General features: G+C 42.5%; 3 protein-coding genes across 5 annotated transcripts in view; 1 reads left to right on the plus strand and 2 right to left on the minus strand.

Moving 5' to 3' along the window:
* Positions 1 to 643: 643 nt before the first annotated feature.
* ccdc167 (coiled-coil domain containing 167) lies at positions 644 to 2,925 on the minus strand. Its single transcript, XM_084376936.1, has 4 exons — positions 2,778 to 2,925; positions 2,509 to 2,603; positions 2,321 to 2,373; positions 644 to 1,733 (listed from the first exon to the last, which is right to left on the minus strand). Exons 1-4 carry the CDS (start codon positions 2,826 to 2,828, stop codon positions 1,615 to 1,617), a joined length of 318 nt encoding a protein of 105 aa, XP_084233062.1. The 5' UTR covers positions 2,829 to 2,925; the 3' UTR covers positions 644 to 1,614.
* A 387-nt stretch (positions 2,926 to 3,312) lies between these two features.
* On the plus strand, positions 3,313 to 13,192 carry kif25 (kinesin family member 25). The gene is made up of 15 exons (XM_084376935.1): positions 3,313 to 3,648; positions 3,767 to 3,832; positions 4,821 to 4,943; positions 5,091 to 5,232; positions 6,826 to 6,929; positions 7,034 to 7,119; positions 7,217 to 7,256; positions 7,350 to 7,417; positions 7,512 to 7,586; positions 7,720 to 7,866; positions 8,222 to 8,398; positions 9,642 to 9,796; positions 9,879 to 10,124; positions 10,786 to 10,941; positions 11,157 to 13,192. The coding sequence occupies exons 1-15, from the start codon at positions 3,580 to 3,582 to the stop codon at positions 11,306 to 11,308; spliced, it is 1,806 nt and encodes a 601-aa protein (XP_084233061.1). The 5' UTR covers positions 3,313 to 3,579; the 3' UTR covers positions 11,309 to 13,192.
* A 1,701-nt stretch (positions 13,193 to 14,893) lies between these two features.
* wasf1 (WASP family member 1) overlaps positions 14,894 to 18,397 on the minus strand; it is a 66,222-nt gene continuing 62,718 nt past the window's right edge. For all 3 annotated transcript variants that reach the window (XM_084377405.1, XM_084377406.1, XM_084377404.1), the window contains 2 exons: positions 16,979 to 17,550; positions 14,894 to 16,677 (listed from right to left, as the gene is read on the minus strand). In XM_084377405.1, the coding sequence (XP_084233531.1) occupies positions 16,520 to 16,677; positions 16,979 to 17,550 (730 nt within the window). In that variant the 3' untranslated portion in view covers positions 14,894 to 16,519. The remainder of the gene's footprint in view (positions 16,678 to 16,978; positions 17,551 to 18,397) is intronic.

Consider the following 18,397-nt stretch of genomic DNA (forward strand, 5'->3'; position numbering starts at 1 on the left):
ATTTACCAAGTTCGCACACTTTTTCTGCGTTTAACTGCACGACTCACGTTTTTACCAGGGGAACTCTCTGTGAAAGCAAACCATTATTTCTCTGAGTAGATGCATTTCTCTGCTGAATGGGAACATGGCTAATGAGGAGGAGACGGACTCAGATGATTCTCAGGTCTTTAAGAGAGCCATTATAGACAATGCGAGGAAAATCAATATCAGGAATGTCGTTTCTTCCTTCTTTTTCTTTTCTATAGAGAGAAGACCTTAAGACATTTTACCGTCTCGTCCTCAAACTGTTCCTTAGTGTATCACTATTTGCACCACGACTGTCTCTGGGTGTACGTTCCTCTGAACTTCTCATACACTGAGACGTCTGCTCTCTTAACATGTTTAACTTTGTTTGTATTATTTCTTGAACAAGTTTGATTTTCTTTTATCAAATTCACGACACATCCAATCATGACGAATTTGGCCCTCTATTGAAGCTATGAGTCATGTAATGACTTTTTAAATGAACGATTTCCAATACGAAGGCACTGCAGATAATCAAACCTATGAATTACAAACAATACAATCACCAGGCTTCCCAAAATGTGGCAGTAACAGTTGCACTTGTTTTTTAGTGTTTTAAAAAAAACCATTTATAAACATGTTTGGCATCTTTTCAGCTTTTATTAGCAGATGGATGCATGACCAGCATGAGTATCAAAACAGAAAATACATTCTTCAGGGTCTCTATTTGTTGTACAACTCACACTTAATCAAACGTATCAAATATTTTCTTCCAATCAATTGCACACATGGCATACTTACCATGTATTATCACATGATTTACACGTGAATGCTTGGCACCATTAGATGAAGCATCTCCTTCATATATATAGCAATAATACAGCATGATCACGCTGGTTTGGTTGTGGCATAAGGCAAACTTTATATATGAAATTGTCTATTTAGGTGAAAATCTGTTGTATACATTCTTGTTGAAAGGTCTTTATACAGCAGTGAAAATAAAAACTGACGGTGCACAAGCTGGGGAAAAGACAAAACTCATTCTACTGAGACTCTTAGTGTGAAACCGTCCTGTGTCACCTGCAGTAGTGTATAGATGTTGAGTTTGTAAATCGGGATTATCATGGGATAACCAACGAGAAAGTGACACGCACTGTTGTATTACTCAGTTTAGTCACTTGATAGTTAAGTACTGCCACAACCAGTGCCGTTAAGAGATGATAGCAGCTTTCTTACTCTTTGTCTGTTCACATAATGATACACACGCTTTACATTTGTAAACAGTTTCCAAAAAGCAGGGACAGAGCGCAGAGAGATATATTTTTAAAGTAAAAGCCATAATTAAGGTTCAAACATGCTTAAATCACTAACTTTTCAGTCCAAGAAGCCATGGTGGGTTTTCTGTCTCTGCAGGATAAACCCAATATGACCACCAGATATCAAGTATATGACAGTGGTGCCATCTAGAGGCAGAACTGAGGTACTCCATCAACGAACGTCTGAAAGCTTTCCCATGCATTTAATCCCTGTGTACAGTCCTTATGTTTTATTACATGTCAACATTGTCCTGAGGTGGTTTTTCAGTGGGTCCCTTTAAAATACCAGGTGGCATCATGACTCCTCTTCATTGTAGAAAAAGATGTAGTAGAAGAGGGCACTGAAAACCAGGAGAGCGACTGATAGCAGCATGTTCTTCCGATTCTCTCCTCTTAGTGTCTCCAGCTCCTTATCTAGAAATTAAAAACAAATATGATGTGAAGGCACTGAACGTTAAAGCATTAAAGTGGTCACGACCTGCAATCGCTCCACTAGAGACATATTGCACTAAGGACAGTCTGGATGTACAGGAATGAACTATACATGGCTCTGATAGAAAATCAGACGTTTCTGTGACTTTTCAAGGAAACTCAAAATCACTTCTATGACTTAAAAATCCTTCCTGCTTTTAAAAGGGGCACTTTGTAGTTTTGGAGGGATGTTTAGATATATTATTTTTTTCCCATAACAGTATAAACAAGCTGCAACAAAGTAAAACAGTATGAAACTGCACCTTTAAACGTTGTTTATCGAAAGTTTATTTGTGGCTACATGAATGGTAAATGTAGTCCTTCACTCATTAAAACAGCCCAGAGCAACACACCCATGCAAAACAGTGGTCTTTGCACACATACACTTAAATCTAGAATGACATCCCATATTACAATAGATCAATAACCTTTTATACACGTTTCAAACGCGCCTGCAACCACTAATCTCACTCACTCCACTTATTTCTTCACCTCCATAGTGTCTGTGTAGGTGATCTGTACAGACTTACCTAACTTTTGCACCCTCTCATTCATGATTGACATTTCATCTTCCAGTTCCTGCCTGTGGATCAAGCAGCACCATTAATCAAAAGTCATTCATTAGGTTTTTATCTTAACAGCTAATGAGGTGCTGACAGAAAGTGGTGACTTTAACTGTCACAGTCTCCATCACCATTTACATCTCCATCATCCTCACCTTTCCTTGTCAGAGAGCTTCTCTTTCCTGCTCTTGAACTCTGCCCTCTCCAGGTTGTCTTTACAAAGCGTCCGCCTCTCCTCCAAACGGTCAATCTACAACATTTATGAACAGGATGTAACAGGAAGTTTAGCTAGATAGCACATTAACAGAGACAGTAACCAGACATGAATGAATGAAACTTGTGTAGCATTAGCAAGCGCAAGCCAAAGCTAACCTTCTAGCTGACGTTAGCTAGCTAGCAAAAGCCAACGCTCTAAAAGTCTCACCTCGGTGGCGACACTGACTTTCTCTCGTCTTTTATCTTTTAATTTGGCCATTTTGTGACCGACTGATGACAGCCTGGATGAGCTGGATAAACTGTGACTATGCGGAAGTGTTTTTCCTTCTTCGTAATCTTCTTCGTTGGGCTTTAATGGCTGTGGTGGCAAACCTGCTTACAGGCGCATTACCGCCACCTACTGGCCTGGAAGGTGGCGCAGTATATTGGCAGGGGGAAAAAAAGGACAAAAACATTTTAAAAAATAAATTAAATGAATAGAATTGATTATCTCTCTTAACTCTGTTTCTTTTGATAAGTTAAATAGGCAGTGTAGGCTACTTTCTTACTTTTTTTATACTAGCACTTGAGCTAGCTAGCTAGCTGCACCTGAAGTCACCAATTAACACCTGTGTTAGCCTGATTTTAAAATACAGTCATGCTTTTAAAAAAATAGGCTATTTATTAAACTTATATTACAGATATAAAATACATCATTGCATAATCTTTGTAAAGTCAGTCTATATTTTAAAGAGTTAAACATTTTTCCTTACATTATCAAGTCATTTTCATACATGCTAACGTTAGCTTACATTAGAAATATTGCTATTAGCTTGGCTGTTGTGCCTCCCAGACTGAAGCTGTCATCCTCTCTGCAGCGGACAGGTGAGCCAGAGTCCAGAGAGCTGTTGTTGACCGCTGTTAATCGGATTATGTGACCTAAGAGGACAGGACATGATCAGCTGAGAAGGAAAAGGGACGAGGCTGTCTGTGCTCGTCTCTACCAGCGTCTTTTATTTGAGTAAAATAAAATGCCTCTCTTTATAAACAGGGATCAGATATTCGCACATCAGGTGCACCTGCTGGAGCACAAGCTGAGGGTGAGTTAGTGGAGTGTGACATTAGTTTAATAGAAGTTGACCAGGGACTCCAAATAACTCTGCACACTCTCTCTTAAATGTCCTTTTGTATATTATATATATTTCACTTTGTTTTCAGAGCAAAGAGGAGCGAATACTGGAACTGGAGACTGAGAATGCTATTCTACATTTAAGACTTGCAGAGGTAAGAAGATATCTGCCATTCATTACTGACGGGCTTAAACCTGTAGGCCTCCCTGATTACTCTATTCTGGATGAGCTCGAGTCTATTATATTTATTCCTTCTTCCCCTGAGTTGGCTTCTCTGTGAACGGCTGTTTTATCTGAATGACTGTTTGTGCCATGTGTGTGTTTTTGTATGTTGTAGACACTTGTATTAAGGGGGCACTGTGTAGTTTTGGAGAAGAGAGTCAAACTCTGAATTTTAATATTTACAATATTAATCCAAACTCAGGAATATTCATTTTCTCCATAACTGATTAAACAAGCTGCTCTCAGAGGATAATAAGCTCCCCAGAACACTGTTTGATGCTAGAAAGGTGGCAGGGTCCGCCAAATTGAAGCTGTGTTGTCCTTTAATGTCAGTTTGTTCATTCAGTCATGAAGTTTGTTTATTCTGTTTATTGATCTTTCTTCTCAGATTAAAATGTATTCCCCAAAACTACACAGTGCACCTTTAAAGTCAGCAGGTTTCTAAATCTCTCTGGAAGTTGGATCTTGCGATTTTAATTGTACTCAAATGTGTATCCAAGAGGCTCACTCTATATCGTATATATAAACATTGATACTATTTGTATAATCAGTAAACGGGTTTTAAGTGATCTTTTAAAGAAAAAAAGTCTATCCTCTGATTCCAGCTTCTTAAATGTGTATATTTTCCGGTTTCTTCACTCTTCTGTGACAGTAAACTAAATGTCTTTCGGTTGTAGATAAAACAACAGATGTAAAGTTGATAGTAGTTGTTTGTCGCTGCCCTAGATCCAAATACAGATGGTTTATGTTGTCTGAAAACAGATGCCAACAGATATTTAGGCTACTAATTTTACCTACATGCTTTATTTCTCATATTTCCCTCAAGACACAAGTCATACTGTCGCTCAGCATAAAGAAAATATGTATGAATGAAGTGGCAGAGCGGCGCAGAATAAGTATGTTTATGTTCTTTCCTCCAGTGTCTGGGGAAACTCCGTCGAGACCAGGAAGAGGAGCCCAAGGACCTGAACCATCACCAGCACCAGAGGAATGCACAGAGGATCACCCGGTCGGCCCTCGCCAAACTCCTTCACGAGGTCCAGGTATGAGCGCGTGTGCACACGGAAGGTTGTGAGTTGTCTTTACGTCTGTTTTGTTGAGGTGTTTCAATGAATATCATCCGAAGTCAAGAAAGGAAAGTAAGCGCAGCCATACACAATTAACTTGTGCTCTCTGTGTGTTTGTGGCAGGCTGTGAAGCAGGACTTGAGTGAAGTTTTTGCCGTGTATTTGAGTTTCGCCACGGAGCTGGAGGAGCAGAGCAAGCAGCTACTGAAAAAAGTGGAGCAAGCCAGCTGTTCTCTGAATGGTCACAGTGCAGACGAGGTTCAGAGTGAGTATCTGAGTGTGTGGCACCGTAGATGTAGCGTCTGTGACGTCATCCTTAGAAATATTTAGGTTGACTGTTTGGAGTTTGGAGCATCATTGTGGAGCCTGGGTGCAGTGAGCTGCGCTGAGCAGGAAGCTATTAGAAGAGTAGCATCTTAAGGCACTTACACTCTGCCCTGATCATTGACCTGTTGTAGATTGCAATTTAAAGGAGCCAAACACCGGATCACACTTTGGATGTTTTCTTTTCATGTCACTTGACTGCTGAGGGTCCACTGGACTCGACTGGACAGCAGAGTCTTATTTTTTATGTCTATTTACAAGCTCCAAATTCACCAAATGCTTTTATTCTCTTCTCAGTCTACTCAGGCGATGCAGAGTGTTGTAAACCAAACAGTCTAGATATTATTTATGAAGTTATTTGAATGGTCTCTGAAGATGACCAGAACTTCTGATCTCACATTGTCTTCCTCTCAGTACTATTAACTTCTCATTTCTGCTCACTCATTCACCATCTCGGTGTCTCCTACCGTCCTTAAGTGGTTTACAGGTGACATGCTGGCTGTATCTAGATTACAGCGTGTTTACCGGTAATCCTCTCACACAGTCCCTCCCCTCTTCTCCCTCACCCCGCCCTCCGAGGCTGTCCAAGGTTGACTGTCCTGTTCTGTACAGTCCCGCAAGTCAGCTGCTCAGCGTGGCGCTGATGATTGGTGAAAACTGATCTTGTCAAATACTTTGGCTCACATAAGCTCGAGCATTGTGCTGCAAGCTGCTTTAAAAAAAAAAGGCTTTTCTAGACTGTCTATAATTGATGTTAGTTGTGAGAATGTAGCTGCTTACCTGCACTGAGTACAAACTCTTCTCTTTCTTCTCTATTTCACTCAAACAAAGTTTTCACAAGATCATAAATGACTAAATTACAGGTCCACACAGCCTGTTAATGTTCTGTGTGTTCTGCTTTAACTTACTGACATTTTGTACTGTAGGAGTTCATTTATTATGGTATGCTATGACACATTTTAACTTCAATCTATATTTTGCACTTGGCCATATTACAATGTGCACGATGCTACAATTAATTGTTCAGCCCTAGTTTCAAACGAGAAGGAAAAGTCCTGGTTCTGTTCTATTTGTGTTCAGTCCAGCCTATTCCTGAATGTCTCAGCCTGTCCTGTGTGAATGGAGGTGATTGGTGCCAGGTGTGTGTACATGTGTGCTCCAGGATTAAAGACTTGGCCTTGATTCAAAGATATCCACCAGAGAACAGATGCTTCTGTCTTCAGAGTCTATTGTTACACAGACAGCTATTCATTCACTCCCTTCACTCCACTGTTGTCTACTTTAAGATGGATCGAGCAGCAGATTTTTACCCACAACTTGCACCAGATTCCCCACCAGATCCGACCCTGTGACACGGCGTCTAATGCAGCGTAGATGCAGCCAGTGGAGGGTTTTCACTGTTGATCTTTTTTTGTCTCCAAGTGAACACAACAGTGGTTAAACTTTAAACCTCAGTCCATGATAGAAAATTCATCACATGTAATTTTTAATGGATTTATCTTCCCTTGACTGTTTGGCTGCTCTCTCTGCCCAGACTTACAAGCTCATGTTGCTGCTCTGGAGCGCTCTCTGGAGGAGGAGAGGGAGAGGTGCAGCGCAGAGAGGCAGAGGAGGAAAGAGCTCCACAACACAGTGGTGGTGAGGACAGATGTTTTGTGTCATCAGACGATGGGTGATGCAGTGGGTTTGTATCTGATGGGATCTGGTTTTGAGCTTTGTTGTCATTCTTTGTTTTGCTGCAGGAGTTGAGGGGGAACATCAGGGTTCACTGCAGGGTGCGACCAGTACTACACTTTGACCACGTCCAGTCCTCCACCGCTGGATCAGGGTGAGTCAACACACCAACAACAACGTGAAACAATGTATGATAATTGAGATGATCATGAACCAAAGCTTAAAAAATAATTTGAGCTTTTATCTGTCAGGCCTGCATCATCAGAAGAAGTGGTCTCTGCAATCAGTGATGTGAGTTTCACAGAAAATTTGAGTTTATTTTATTTTGTGTTGTTGCTGCCAGCTGCTTCATCTCTTTTTGTTATTCTTGGTTTGTTGTTAAAGGACACAGTGATGGTGAATTGCATAAAAACAGGGATGCCAGTGCACAGCAGGATGTTTGAGTTTGAGAGGTAAAAATCAAAAACCAGCATGATGCAATTCACATTTCTGTTATTTGATTTCCAGTTTATTAATGGTTACTCGCCGTTGTGACTTTTTTTACAGAGTGCACGGACCTGAGGAGTCCCAGCATGCTGTGTTTGAGGAAGTCAAGCCGCTGCTCACATCTCTGCTGGACGGGTGAGTGTGAAACGATACAAAATATCACATGTAAACCAAATTTATTCATTCAGAGAACCTCAATGAGATGCATCGCAAACATAGTATGCCTGCACAGCATGACTTGAATGTCATCTCCCTCTCTGCCATCCAGCTATAATGTGTGTATCATGGCGTACGGGCAGACAGGCAGCGGGAAGACTCACACCATGATGGGATCCAGGCTGCTGGAGGAGCACTCAGGGACGCAGCAGGAGGCCCAGCAGGGTATCATCCCCAAAGCTGCTGCTGAGCTCTTTCGGTGAGACGGCGATGCATTTATTATTGAAATGTGTTTGTGATATTTACAGTATGAAAATAAACTCCACGAGAAGTGTGTTTTTATGATATCATGGAGGCCAGCTCGCTAAAGACTTATCTCTTCACTCCTGTAAAGTGCTGTACATATTAAGTCTGTTATTATAATTATGATGCCGTGCTGGAAACCCCAGTAGGTCTGGTCTCATTCACTGTATTCTAATTCAGCCCTTCAATCCATTAAAAATACAGTAAATCCAGTCAGTTAATTCATGATGTGCAGTGGGAGTTGAGATGGAGCATAATTGGTTTGAACTCTGACCCGAGTATCTGATCCTGTATCCGTGTGTGTGACCCAGGCTGATCTCAGAGAAGCCCGCAGAGAGCCACACGGTGGAGGTGTCAGTGATGGAGGTATACAACAACGAGGTGTTTGACCTCCTGGCCAGAGACGAGCGGGGACACGCCGCCGGGCAGCGCCGGGACGTCATCACCACCTCCTCTGGCACCAGCCAGGTCACCTCCCTCACATGCGAGTGAGTACAGCCCGAGCTGAGGCGACTGTGTGCACTAACTAGTCTGTAACTTTCATGAAACGGTTTTGTGGAGGTATGTTTAATGGGAAAGGTGTCATGAACCCACAGAGAATTATCACCCAACTTCTGCCCCTTGGATCTATGAGTTTTACAGCCCTTTTTAGTTAGTGGTTTTTGGTTTTATAGCCAACAAGTTCCACCCTCCAAAACACACCCTGCCGCCTCAGAGGGCAGAGCAAAAAAATCTCTGATAAATCTACTTCATGCTACCTGCTCAGCACCAGACTGCAGATTGGTTTAGACAAAAACAGAGCTGACCAAATGCTAATGATATTCCATAGCTACTGGGTATGTAAATGGAAAACAGTTTTTTCACAAGGCTACAAAAATATTGATGCTTCAGCTTGTTGAGAGTTTCTTTGTCCCCAAGTGGAAGATGATTATTCCATCCTGAATTTTAACAGATGTTTTTGGCTACTTGAAGCAGTGAAGACAAGCTGTAAACACAACTTTATTATCAACTCTCATCAATTATTTATAGCTCACTTGTTAGCAAACAGTTGCCTATACTCGTGGCAGCATGGAACAACATTAACATTCATTTTGAGTGTTGTTTGAGGTCACCTAATTAGAGGATGTGTCTGGCTCTTTAGCTGTTTAAAGTCCCCCATTGGTGGAAAATGTGTTTTTCGTCTCCTTCCTGACCACGAGGAGGCTGTTTTCACAGTCACTGCTGAAGGTATAAATCTTCTCTGTGCTCTGTGTATAAATCTTCTCATACACAAGTGATGAGGAAGAAGAAATAGGTGCCTTTTTAAATAATTTAATGTGGTACGTATAGTTTTTTACAGAGCATATGCTTAATTGCATGTGTGGAGGGGATCTTTTTAATGCTCCGCTATGTTCGCCAGATAGTAAGCATCTTTCAGTAGTTTTTGGCTGGTAGTGCACGGCGGGTCTTTAGAGATTATTCACTGAAAACAGCTGCCTTTAGTGGCTGAAAATGACACTGTGAGAGAGATGTGAGTGAACCAAACAGTAAAGTAATGGACAGTAAAACCAAAACAATAAGTCTCTAGAGAGCAGAGAGGAACTGCAAATTTGGGTTATTAGTCGCGGTGGGTTTGGATCTTTGAGTAACGCCTTTCATAAGCAGGTTATTTGACCCATTGTTTAAGTAAACTATTGATTATAGCAGCTTTAAGGAATGAAATGCTTGAAATATGTGTTTGATGTTGCACAGGCCTGTGTGTAACGCCTCTGAGGTGATGCAGATCATCAGCAGTGTTTTGAAGCTCAGGGCTCACTGCCCCACCCTCGTCCACACCGACTCCTCGCGCTCTCACCTCATCGTCACCCTCACCATTTCCTCCAAGAGCCCCAACGCTCTCGCCCTGGGTGAGACGCATTCACGCACACACTCACAGACCCGCACATGTCAGCATAAATTACCTGCTGACATTATTACCTCTTCATTCAGCCCGCAGGCTACAGAGTGCCAAGAAGGACATGCAGCGCTCCACCCACAAGGAGTGGTGGAGCCCACGATGTCGCCGTGCCAACCCTGGCGCCCGCAACTCATCTGACGAGCTCTTTGCAAGCACCGCCTCCTCCCCTTGCCCCTCCCCTTCTCACTCCCCATGCCCCTCCCCCAGGCCCAGCATCTCACAGGCGACGTTCAAGACCAAGCTGCAGCTGGTGGACCTGGCAGGGAGCGAGTGTGTCGGTAAGAAGGGTGCAATGCTAAAGGATGTGCTTTGAATTCGTAGACGTCATGGGAATGTTTGAAGATGCTCAAGGCAATATTTTAACAGGACGAAACACACATCTTGACATGCCAAAATGCAAACTGGAGCTTCAGGCATTGGCCTAATTGAGATGCTGCAGACAAACTGCTGTTAAAATGAAATTTAAGTGTCAAGTGGGTACACATCTTGGCTCTGATAAGACAGCGGTGAGCGCTTCATCCAAAGCAAGCTAGTCTCACCAAAATATCTCCTTTCTCATTCCTTCTGCATATTTTCATATAAAGCATCATTGATCTGATGGGGCAGCATTGGCAATGGGATGAATACATTGATGCTTTGTGAGTGTAAATGGAAGAAGTTTCTGTTACAACTCGGTTTTTACTTTGAGCCGAATATGCTGTTTCGTGCTGTTTAAATACAGCTTGTGTCTTGAACCATGAAGTATTTAATGATTAATCTGCACTTAAAGCTTCACAGTACAAACGAAGCTGAGGATGCAGGTGTGTGTAATGACCCACTGTTGATCCTTTATTTACAAGAAAAAGTGCACTAAACCCAGGACGACTTAAGTCTGTTCACTGAGCAGATCCATTAGCTTTGAGGCACACACACATATGTGTGCTTGTGTGTGTGTACCAGGTATGTCTGGAGTTTCGGGTTCAGCTCTGTGGGAGGTGTCCTGTATAAACCGCAGTCTCTCAGCTCTGTCTGACGTCCTTGGAGCTCTGGCGGAGCAGAGACCACACGTCCCCTACAGGAACAGCAAACTCACTCATCTGCTGCAGGATGCCATAGGTGACACGCACACACACACACACCATCTCTTTTGTTTCATGACCTATGACTCATACATCCTGTCTCTGCTTCCCCAAGGAACGATTTGTTCAACCCTATAATATCTTAAGTGAAGATGTGCTGGATAATATATTTATTTTAAAGGAAAAAACAGAACAATGCATGTAATTAAATCACATCATTCCATTGATGTTCTTCTCCATCTTCTCCACCAGGTGGCGATGCCAAGCTGCTGCTGATGCTGTGCGTCTCCCCCACGCAGCGCTTCGTTACAGAGTCTCTGCAGTCTCTGGGCTTAGGCTCGAGGGCCCGTCAGGTCCAGAAGGAGCAGCCGCGACGGAAGAATAACACCCTCAAAGTTAAGTGACGAGACAGAGGGAGAGATCTGATCCTTATCAGATTTGAGGAGTATCTGCCACATAGGTGTATCGGATATCCCTGTGTTGGTGTTGTTCCTAGAACATCATAATTGATGTTGCTCCAGGACCATCAGTTTAACTTACAAATGAACGACTTAAATCACATTTCGAGGAAGCTGTTGTGGCTGAGTGGGCTAAATATAGGGCTGTAACTCAAGAGACTAGGGTTTGTATCCCATTTAGATCATATACTGTTCATTTTTCACTCGAAGTTCACTTGTGTTTTCCGTTTCTTTTCAGTTTTATGTTGCTGTTTGGTTAGGTTTATGGAACTAAAATATATGGTGAGGTTTAGGGAACTAAAATACCTGCTAAGGTTTAGGGTACTAAAATACATGGTGAGGTTTAGGGTACTAAAATACATGGTGAGGTTTAGGGAACTAAAATACTTGGTGAGATTTAGGGAACTAAAATACCTGCTAAGGTTTAGGGTACTAAAATACATGGTGAGGTTTAGGGAACTAAAATACTTGGTGAGATTTAGGGAACTAAAATACCTGCTAAGGTTTAGGGTACTAAAATACATGGTGAGGTTTAGGGTACTAAATTACATGGTGAGGTTTAGGGTACTAAAATACATGGTGAGGTTTAGGGAACTAAAATACTTGGTCAGGTTCAGGGAACTAAAATACATGGTGAGGTTTAGGGAACTAAAATACTTGGTGAGGTTTAGGGAACTAAAATACTTGTCGAGGTTAAGGGAACTAAAACACTTGGTTAGGTTCAGGGAACTAAAATCCTTGCTATGGTTTAGGGAACTAAAATACTTGGTTAGGTTCAGGGGACTAAAACACTTGGTTAGGTTCAGGGAACTACAATACAGGTTCAGGTTTAGGAAAATGTGGTTTGGGTTAAAATATGCACTTTCACAATATTAAACACGTGACTGAAAGGATCATTTCTCCTATGGGTGTATTTTTCCAGTCTTTTCCTCTGAGTAGCTATACTGTGACATTACAAAGGTGTGACTGGTCAGTTTCACTGATGGCCCTGGAACATTAACTTGCAAAACATGAATTACCAATATTGCATTATCAGATTGTGCATGATGCATACCTGCAAACTTGTTATTGTTTGTCTGATAGGATAGATACGTGGGCCCTTTTTTAAAAGAACGACGATTTAATGTTCACAGCCTTAAACAGTATGACAACATCTTACTGCAGTTATAAGTCATCTTATATGATCATTGGGTTACTAGGTGCTGCATGTTCATCTGTGTAAGCATGGCTAATCCTGTTTTTTAAACTCCTACACCCTACAAGAATAACAGTAATAGTGTTATGTCTTACTCTAAGTAGTAATTACTTTAACTAGGACAGATCATGATAGCATTTAACATCTTATAGATCTGACTGAGGCTACTTGTGTAATGCTTGAATGTACAGTGAAACACATTATTGGTGTGTTAATAACCCTGACAATGACCAAGTAGTTATGAATGACGATGAAATTACATGAAGGCTGGGTAATGAGAACTCAGTTTACTGCAGAATCACTGTATTTAGCCCCTTTTCCACTTTATTTTTATTACAAAGTTCATTAAGCTGTAGATGAAGCCAATAGTCAACAGTTTGACTGAGTCTGACTTCTGCTGTGAATACATTTCAGTACTTGTTGCTCATGTCACGCCTTCCCTTTTTTTTTTAGTGCTTTTGGTGCAGCTGTGTTTAAACAGTGTTTGTACACACTTTGATGTATTCTGTATCTGTAATATTCACCTTTGAAACGCCTTGATAGAATAGTCCCATTAGATAATTATGTCAGTATTACTTAAAAATAAACAGATGATATGCAGATGTCTTTGTGTTATCAGTCTTTTCCAGGACAAAATGTACTGGAAACTTGTCATTAGGTAATTAAAACAGTGTTTGAATACTTTGTGGAGTCTCGTCTGTCATTCTAAAAATAAAACAAATGATTCATACGCAGTTTATTTCTCACAAAAGGCTTTTCTATACAAACTTCTACAACACTATGGGGAATTGTTCCAGTGAGCCATCTGCCGCTGTGTAGATTACAGGAAAGAGGAAACACGTACAAACACTTTAACATTAGGCTATTATTTTTAGCTTTTGTTTTACAGTAAATTATTCGGAGCAGCAGGCAGGCGGAATATTCTGGATGGGAATAATTCAAGTCAAGAGAGCCGTAAAACTGATTGTCCAACGGGGCAAAACTCATCAGCATGATACCAAAGTACACCAGCTGATGATTATTTGGAAAAGCTATTTCAGGTGTGTTGACTACAGTTTAATGTTAGAGGAAAACAAATCAGGCAATTTCCTCCAAGGTGAAGCAGTTGGACACCTTCCAAGCATGAACAGAATAACACACTGTATCTGGTAATTAAATCTTTTTCATCAGCTCCTCTCTCTCTCACACACTTTTAATAAGCCTCTTTCTACCAGCGCGCTTGCAAACTGCGATGAGAAGCTCTGCGCAACGTACTGAAGTTATATAATCCAACGCAGTCCCAGAGCTGACATGTTTTTGAGACGCAGATGTCATGTGCCACCCTGACACACAAGCTGAAATGCCCAAAGCGTCTTTGAAAACTGCAGGCTAAGGGGATAAAGAGTGACAGGGCAAAAAATAAGATTAGAGCGAGAGTGACAAGATAATAAACATGAAAACTCCAGGAGCATCCTTCTGTTTTTAGAGAGACGGCGGAGAGGAGAGGTGAGAAGAGAAGACGACGAGACTGAGAAGAGGAAAGAAACTCGAGAAGGATGAGTAAGTGAGAGAAGAGAGAAATGGGAATTGAGGGAGGTGTGAGTGAAAGTGTGACGGTATGTGAAACTGAATTTAAATTAACTTTCAGTCTTTATCTACAGCAAACAACCAGCATCTGAGACAGATCCTGTCAGGATGGTTATTTTCTTCCTCGGGCCCAGATGCGGATTATTTGGAAGAAAAGCCTTCAGATAAACTAGATTATCTAGTTTTGGTGTGAGTTGCTGTAGAGATGGCTGCCTTCCATCGGATAAAATCGAACTAGATGGCACTCGGCTTAAAACCTAAATAACAATGCCTCTTTCCAGAAAAAGTGACTCGGTCACTTGACATAATCCACAGACCTTGCTGTGAGCAGTTTTATGCTTCTACTGAACTACACTTGCTGACCGGATCACTGCGTAGACGGAAAACAGGCATGTTCTCATTTCAGGAATGTACACGTGATGGCTTTTTTTAAAACCGAACACATTTTTGTAGCTTGTCATTCTAGATATTTAACCATTCATTGTGAAAATTAAATTGGGGCAACACAGACACTCAATCATTTACACGTTCTCATCTAATGTCATAATCTTGTTATGCAACTTAAGATACATTTCTCTGCCAATGAATCTGTTGATTATTTTCTCGATTCATTGATTAGTGTTCGTCTATAAAATACCAGAAAATTGTGAAAAATGTCGATCAGATGACGTCCTCGAGTATTTTATCCACAACCCAATATTATTAGTGATTAATTGTCTCAGCTACATATGAAGAACAGTGCCGAGCTAAGGACACGAGACGAACTCCCCTTTAGGGCTGAAACATAACATTAGATTTTTATTAATTCAAGCAAACTGTTACAGTCAACAGTTACATAAGTTACATGGTATACAGTATTGATCTAATCTTTTTCTTTTTTAAACCAGGGTTTTCTGTCCCCTCCGTCCCTTTTACCCCCCAAACATAGAAACAGCAAATCCATACAAGCGCAGGCAAGTAAGTAGTAACAGCACGATACATTCATCAACTCAACGATACGTTTTGTACGAACAATAAGGCAAGTAGAAGAAAGAACAAACGAACAAACGGAAAAGGATGGCAGACATTTTCTTTGAAATGAGCCAAAACAAGGCAGAATGTATCCTTCTTTTTCAGGCCTGAAAAGGCAATATCACACGGAGTGTATTCTTTTGATCAACAGTTGCTGCTGTAGAACCAAACGAGGTAAGGCTTCTCGTTAGCGGGCAGGTACACAGTAAAGGGGGATCTGAGGGAAGAGCTGCCTTCAGTGGTGTTGAGTGGTCTGTACCTGGTGGTGGTCGGACTCTCATTATCACGGGTACCTTCTCGAAATCAAAAGTTTTCCCTGGCACGCTGACGATTCATCAGGGATAATAAGAGAGGCAGGAAATCTGATGTGTGTCTACAGCATCTAATCACTTCCAGTGTCCGTTTCTATGGCAAAGAGCTTGAGAAAAGGATGGGAGCTCGATATGACTAAAAACCAATGGCTCAGTTTTTCTCTTTGACATTGCCTGATGTCTACATGTGAGCGTACGTGGCTCCGCAGAGCCTGGACAGACAAAAAAAAAATAAAAATCTCAATCTCTTGGCATACATTTCCCTGGGCTAAAAGTTAGATGTAAGTGGATGGATATGCACACGCCATAATGCTTCCCCTTCTTCATTTTCAACCATACAGCAATCATCACATGACATACCAACACAATCTTCTGCTTGTGCTAAGTGGTAAAGTCAGTCCTGGTAAGCAAGAGAGAAAAAACAAAAGACAACCCAGCCGGTGTTCACACTGAATGACTGTTCATGTAGTGGTCAGTATCAGCAGCTACTGGCCTGTTCAAACCGCAAACGTTCCGTCAGAAAAAGGTAAATAAAAGACGATAAAATAAAACAGCATTCATTCGATGCCGTGTTCAGCCACCAGGTAGCAAAATGGTGCTGGAGAACTAAGGATAAATGCAACATGCCTTCATTTTTTCCTTTTCTATTTTTTTTTTTCTTTTTTCTACATCGACGCACAGATATGAAACAAAAACAAGTGGTTCTTCAAAAAAGTTATCTTCATGTATAACAAGAGTAAACATGAGGGATTTCGTCACGAGAAATCCAGCAGAAACAAGGTCGTGTGGTAGTGCAGAAAAGAATGAATGCAAAAACTTCTCTCGGAGACGCTGGAGAGACGGACGAGGACGACGTGGAGATTCCCCTCAGAACACAAACCACAACGAGACAGAGATATGACGAGATAAAAAAGCTCGACAGAGGAGAAGTGGGCAGCAGCGATGTTTGGCTTCCCTCCAGAGTAGAAAGGACTCTTTGATGGCGAGGTGTGGAGTGCAGGGTTGGTTTTGGGGGTGGGGGGGGGCACCTGAACACATTTTTCCTCTGCTGCCAACGCTGCATTGTGATCGTCGTCACTCCATCCAGTCTCCTTCGTCGAACTCGGACTCGTCCTCGGAGTCGGAGTACTCCACTGCGATGCGGCGCGAGAGGATCGTGGCCACGTCATTGCCGACGCGCTCGTGCTTAGCCTCTTGCTCTCGCTGCTCCTCCACTTTCCGCAGCTGTATGCCTGGTGTGAGAGGAAGAAGAAACAATCAAGGAGAGAAGTTAGTTTATGATGATGTCTGATCAGCCGTCCAAAACCCAAATATATTCAATTTACTGTCAAAGACAATTAAGAAAATTTCAAATGAGGAAAAACAACTGAAGTTTTGTCATTTTTGCTCAGAAATGACTTTTTTTGATGAAATATTAATTTTGCAGATTCATTTTCAGCTGTAATTTCATCGATCTGATGTATTTTTCTTGCAACATATTGTCTACTGTGAGCATGTGCTTGTCTCATGACTGCTGACGGGAGGTTTTCACACCTTTTCTGATGGCTTCCAACAGGACACTGCGTGCATCGCTGATGGGTGGCAGATTGGCTGGGTGGTGCCTCTTGCTCCCCATATCGTGGAGGGTGTGGGGCGGCGGGGAGGCCATGGCTCCTGCTGAGGGGAAGGCCGGCACAGGTGGCGGGCCTGACGGACAGGGCGAGGAGCTCCGTGCTCCGGGGAGAGGCAGAGGAGGGGGTGGCGGGGGTGGAGGCAGGATGCTGCCGTCCGACTGGGTCCCAGAGCCCAGGGGCTGGCCCCTGTCCAGCATGTGTTGGAGACGGGCCGGGGAGGAGGAGTGGAGGGGAGGCGCCACGGGTGGAGGGGCGGGGTGGAGAACCCCTGGGGCGATCTGGAGAGGAGCAGGGGCAGGCGGGATGGCCGGGAGCTGCTGCTGGATCGGTAGAGGAGGAATGGGAGGAGGAGGAGTGCCCCGCAGGCTTGCGGATGGTAACGGGGGAGGCGGAGGGGGAAGAGGGGGAGGCGGTGGAGGAGGAGTGTTGGAGTTGTGGCCTGCTGTCCTGGCTGGAGACTGGGGTCTGCTGTCGGAAAAACCTGAACTGGAACTGGAGAAGGGAAGAGAGAGAGAGAAAGAAAAGCAGGTCATGATGGGGAATTAGTGCTAAAAAGTGAGAGTGAGACGAAAAGTTCATTGTTTAAAATGAATAAAATCTTCAAGTACATTTTCTGTGGTTTCGTGGATCATCAGCTGATGAGGATGCTGACATTTTGTCTGAGACACGCAGCTATAGCCTTTCAGCATGTGTGTGGCCATAAAGTGCATTTTTAAAACCGCTTTTATAAGATTCTTGTTTAAAACAAGTCAGCTGGAAACATTAAATAGTCAGCCACAGACAAGTTCTCAACCAACTCCTGTTGGCTTAAACAGCTATCAGCTGATAAAATCCGCCAGCAACAGTTATCACTTCAGAGGGCAAAATCAGAGGTCACTGGCGATACACGAAAGCTGCTTTTGAAAGTGTTGTCAGAGAGGCTTAGATGTTCGGCTCAAGTGATGATGCCCCTTGTAGGAGGCCCTTGACTCTGCCACCAGCCGTTATGAAATGACAGCATTCCACTGAATGTCTAATAAATGTCAGTAGGCCACATTTGAGGGTAAGGAACAATGCATGTCAGAGAGGAGTATCTTAAACTCACAGCATCTAGATCTTACCGCAGCTCGTACATTAAAGAGAGAATGTTATCATTACTGGCCATTAACTGTTGCTGAGGCTGTGTGGGTGGATGGAGCTACGAAACCAGAACATTGCAACACAAAGAGCGACATGTTCACAATCAATTTTCTTCCCGTGGAGAAAATTGCTGCAAACAAAAAGCAAAGCGAGAGAAAGAAGGGGGAGGAAAATAATGTGTTGAGTATTTCCGCCCCGGCTACTTAAGAATGTGTCCGTA

The sequence above is a fragment of the Pagrus pagrus genome (assembly GCF_965226575.1).
Source record: "Pagrus pagrus genome assembly, chromosome: 16".
NCBI lineage: Eukaryota > Metazoa > Chordata > Actinopteri > Spariformes > Sparidae > Pagrus > Pagrus pagrus.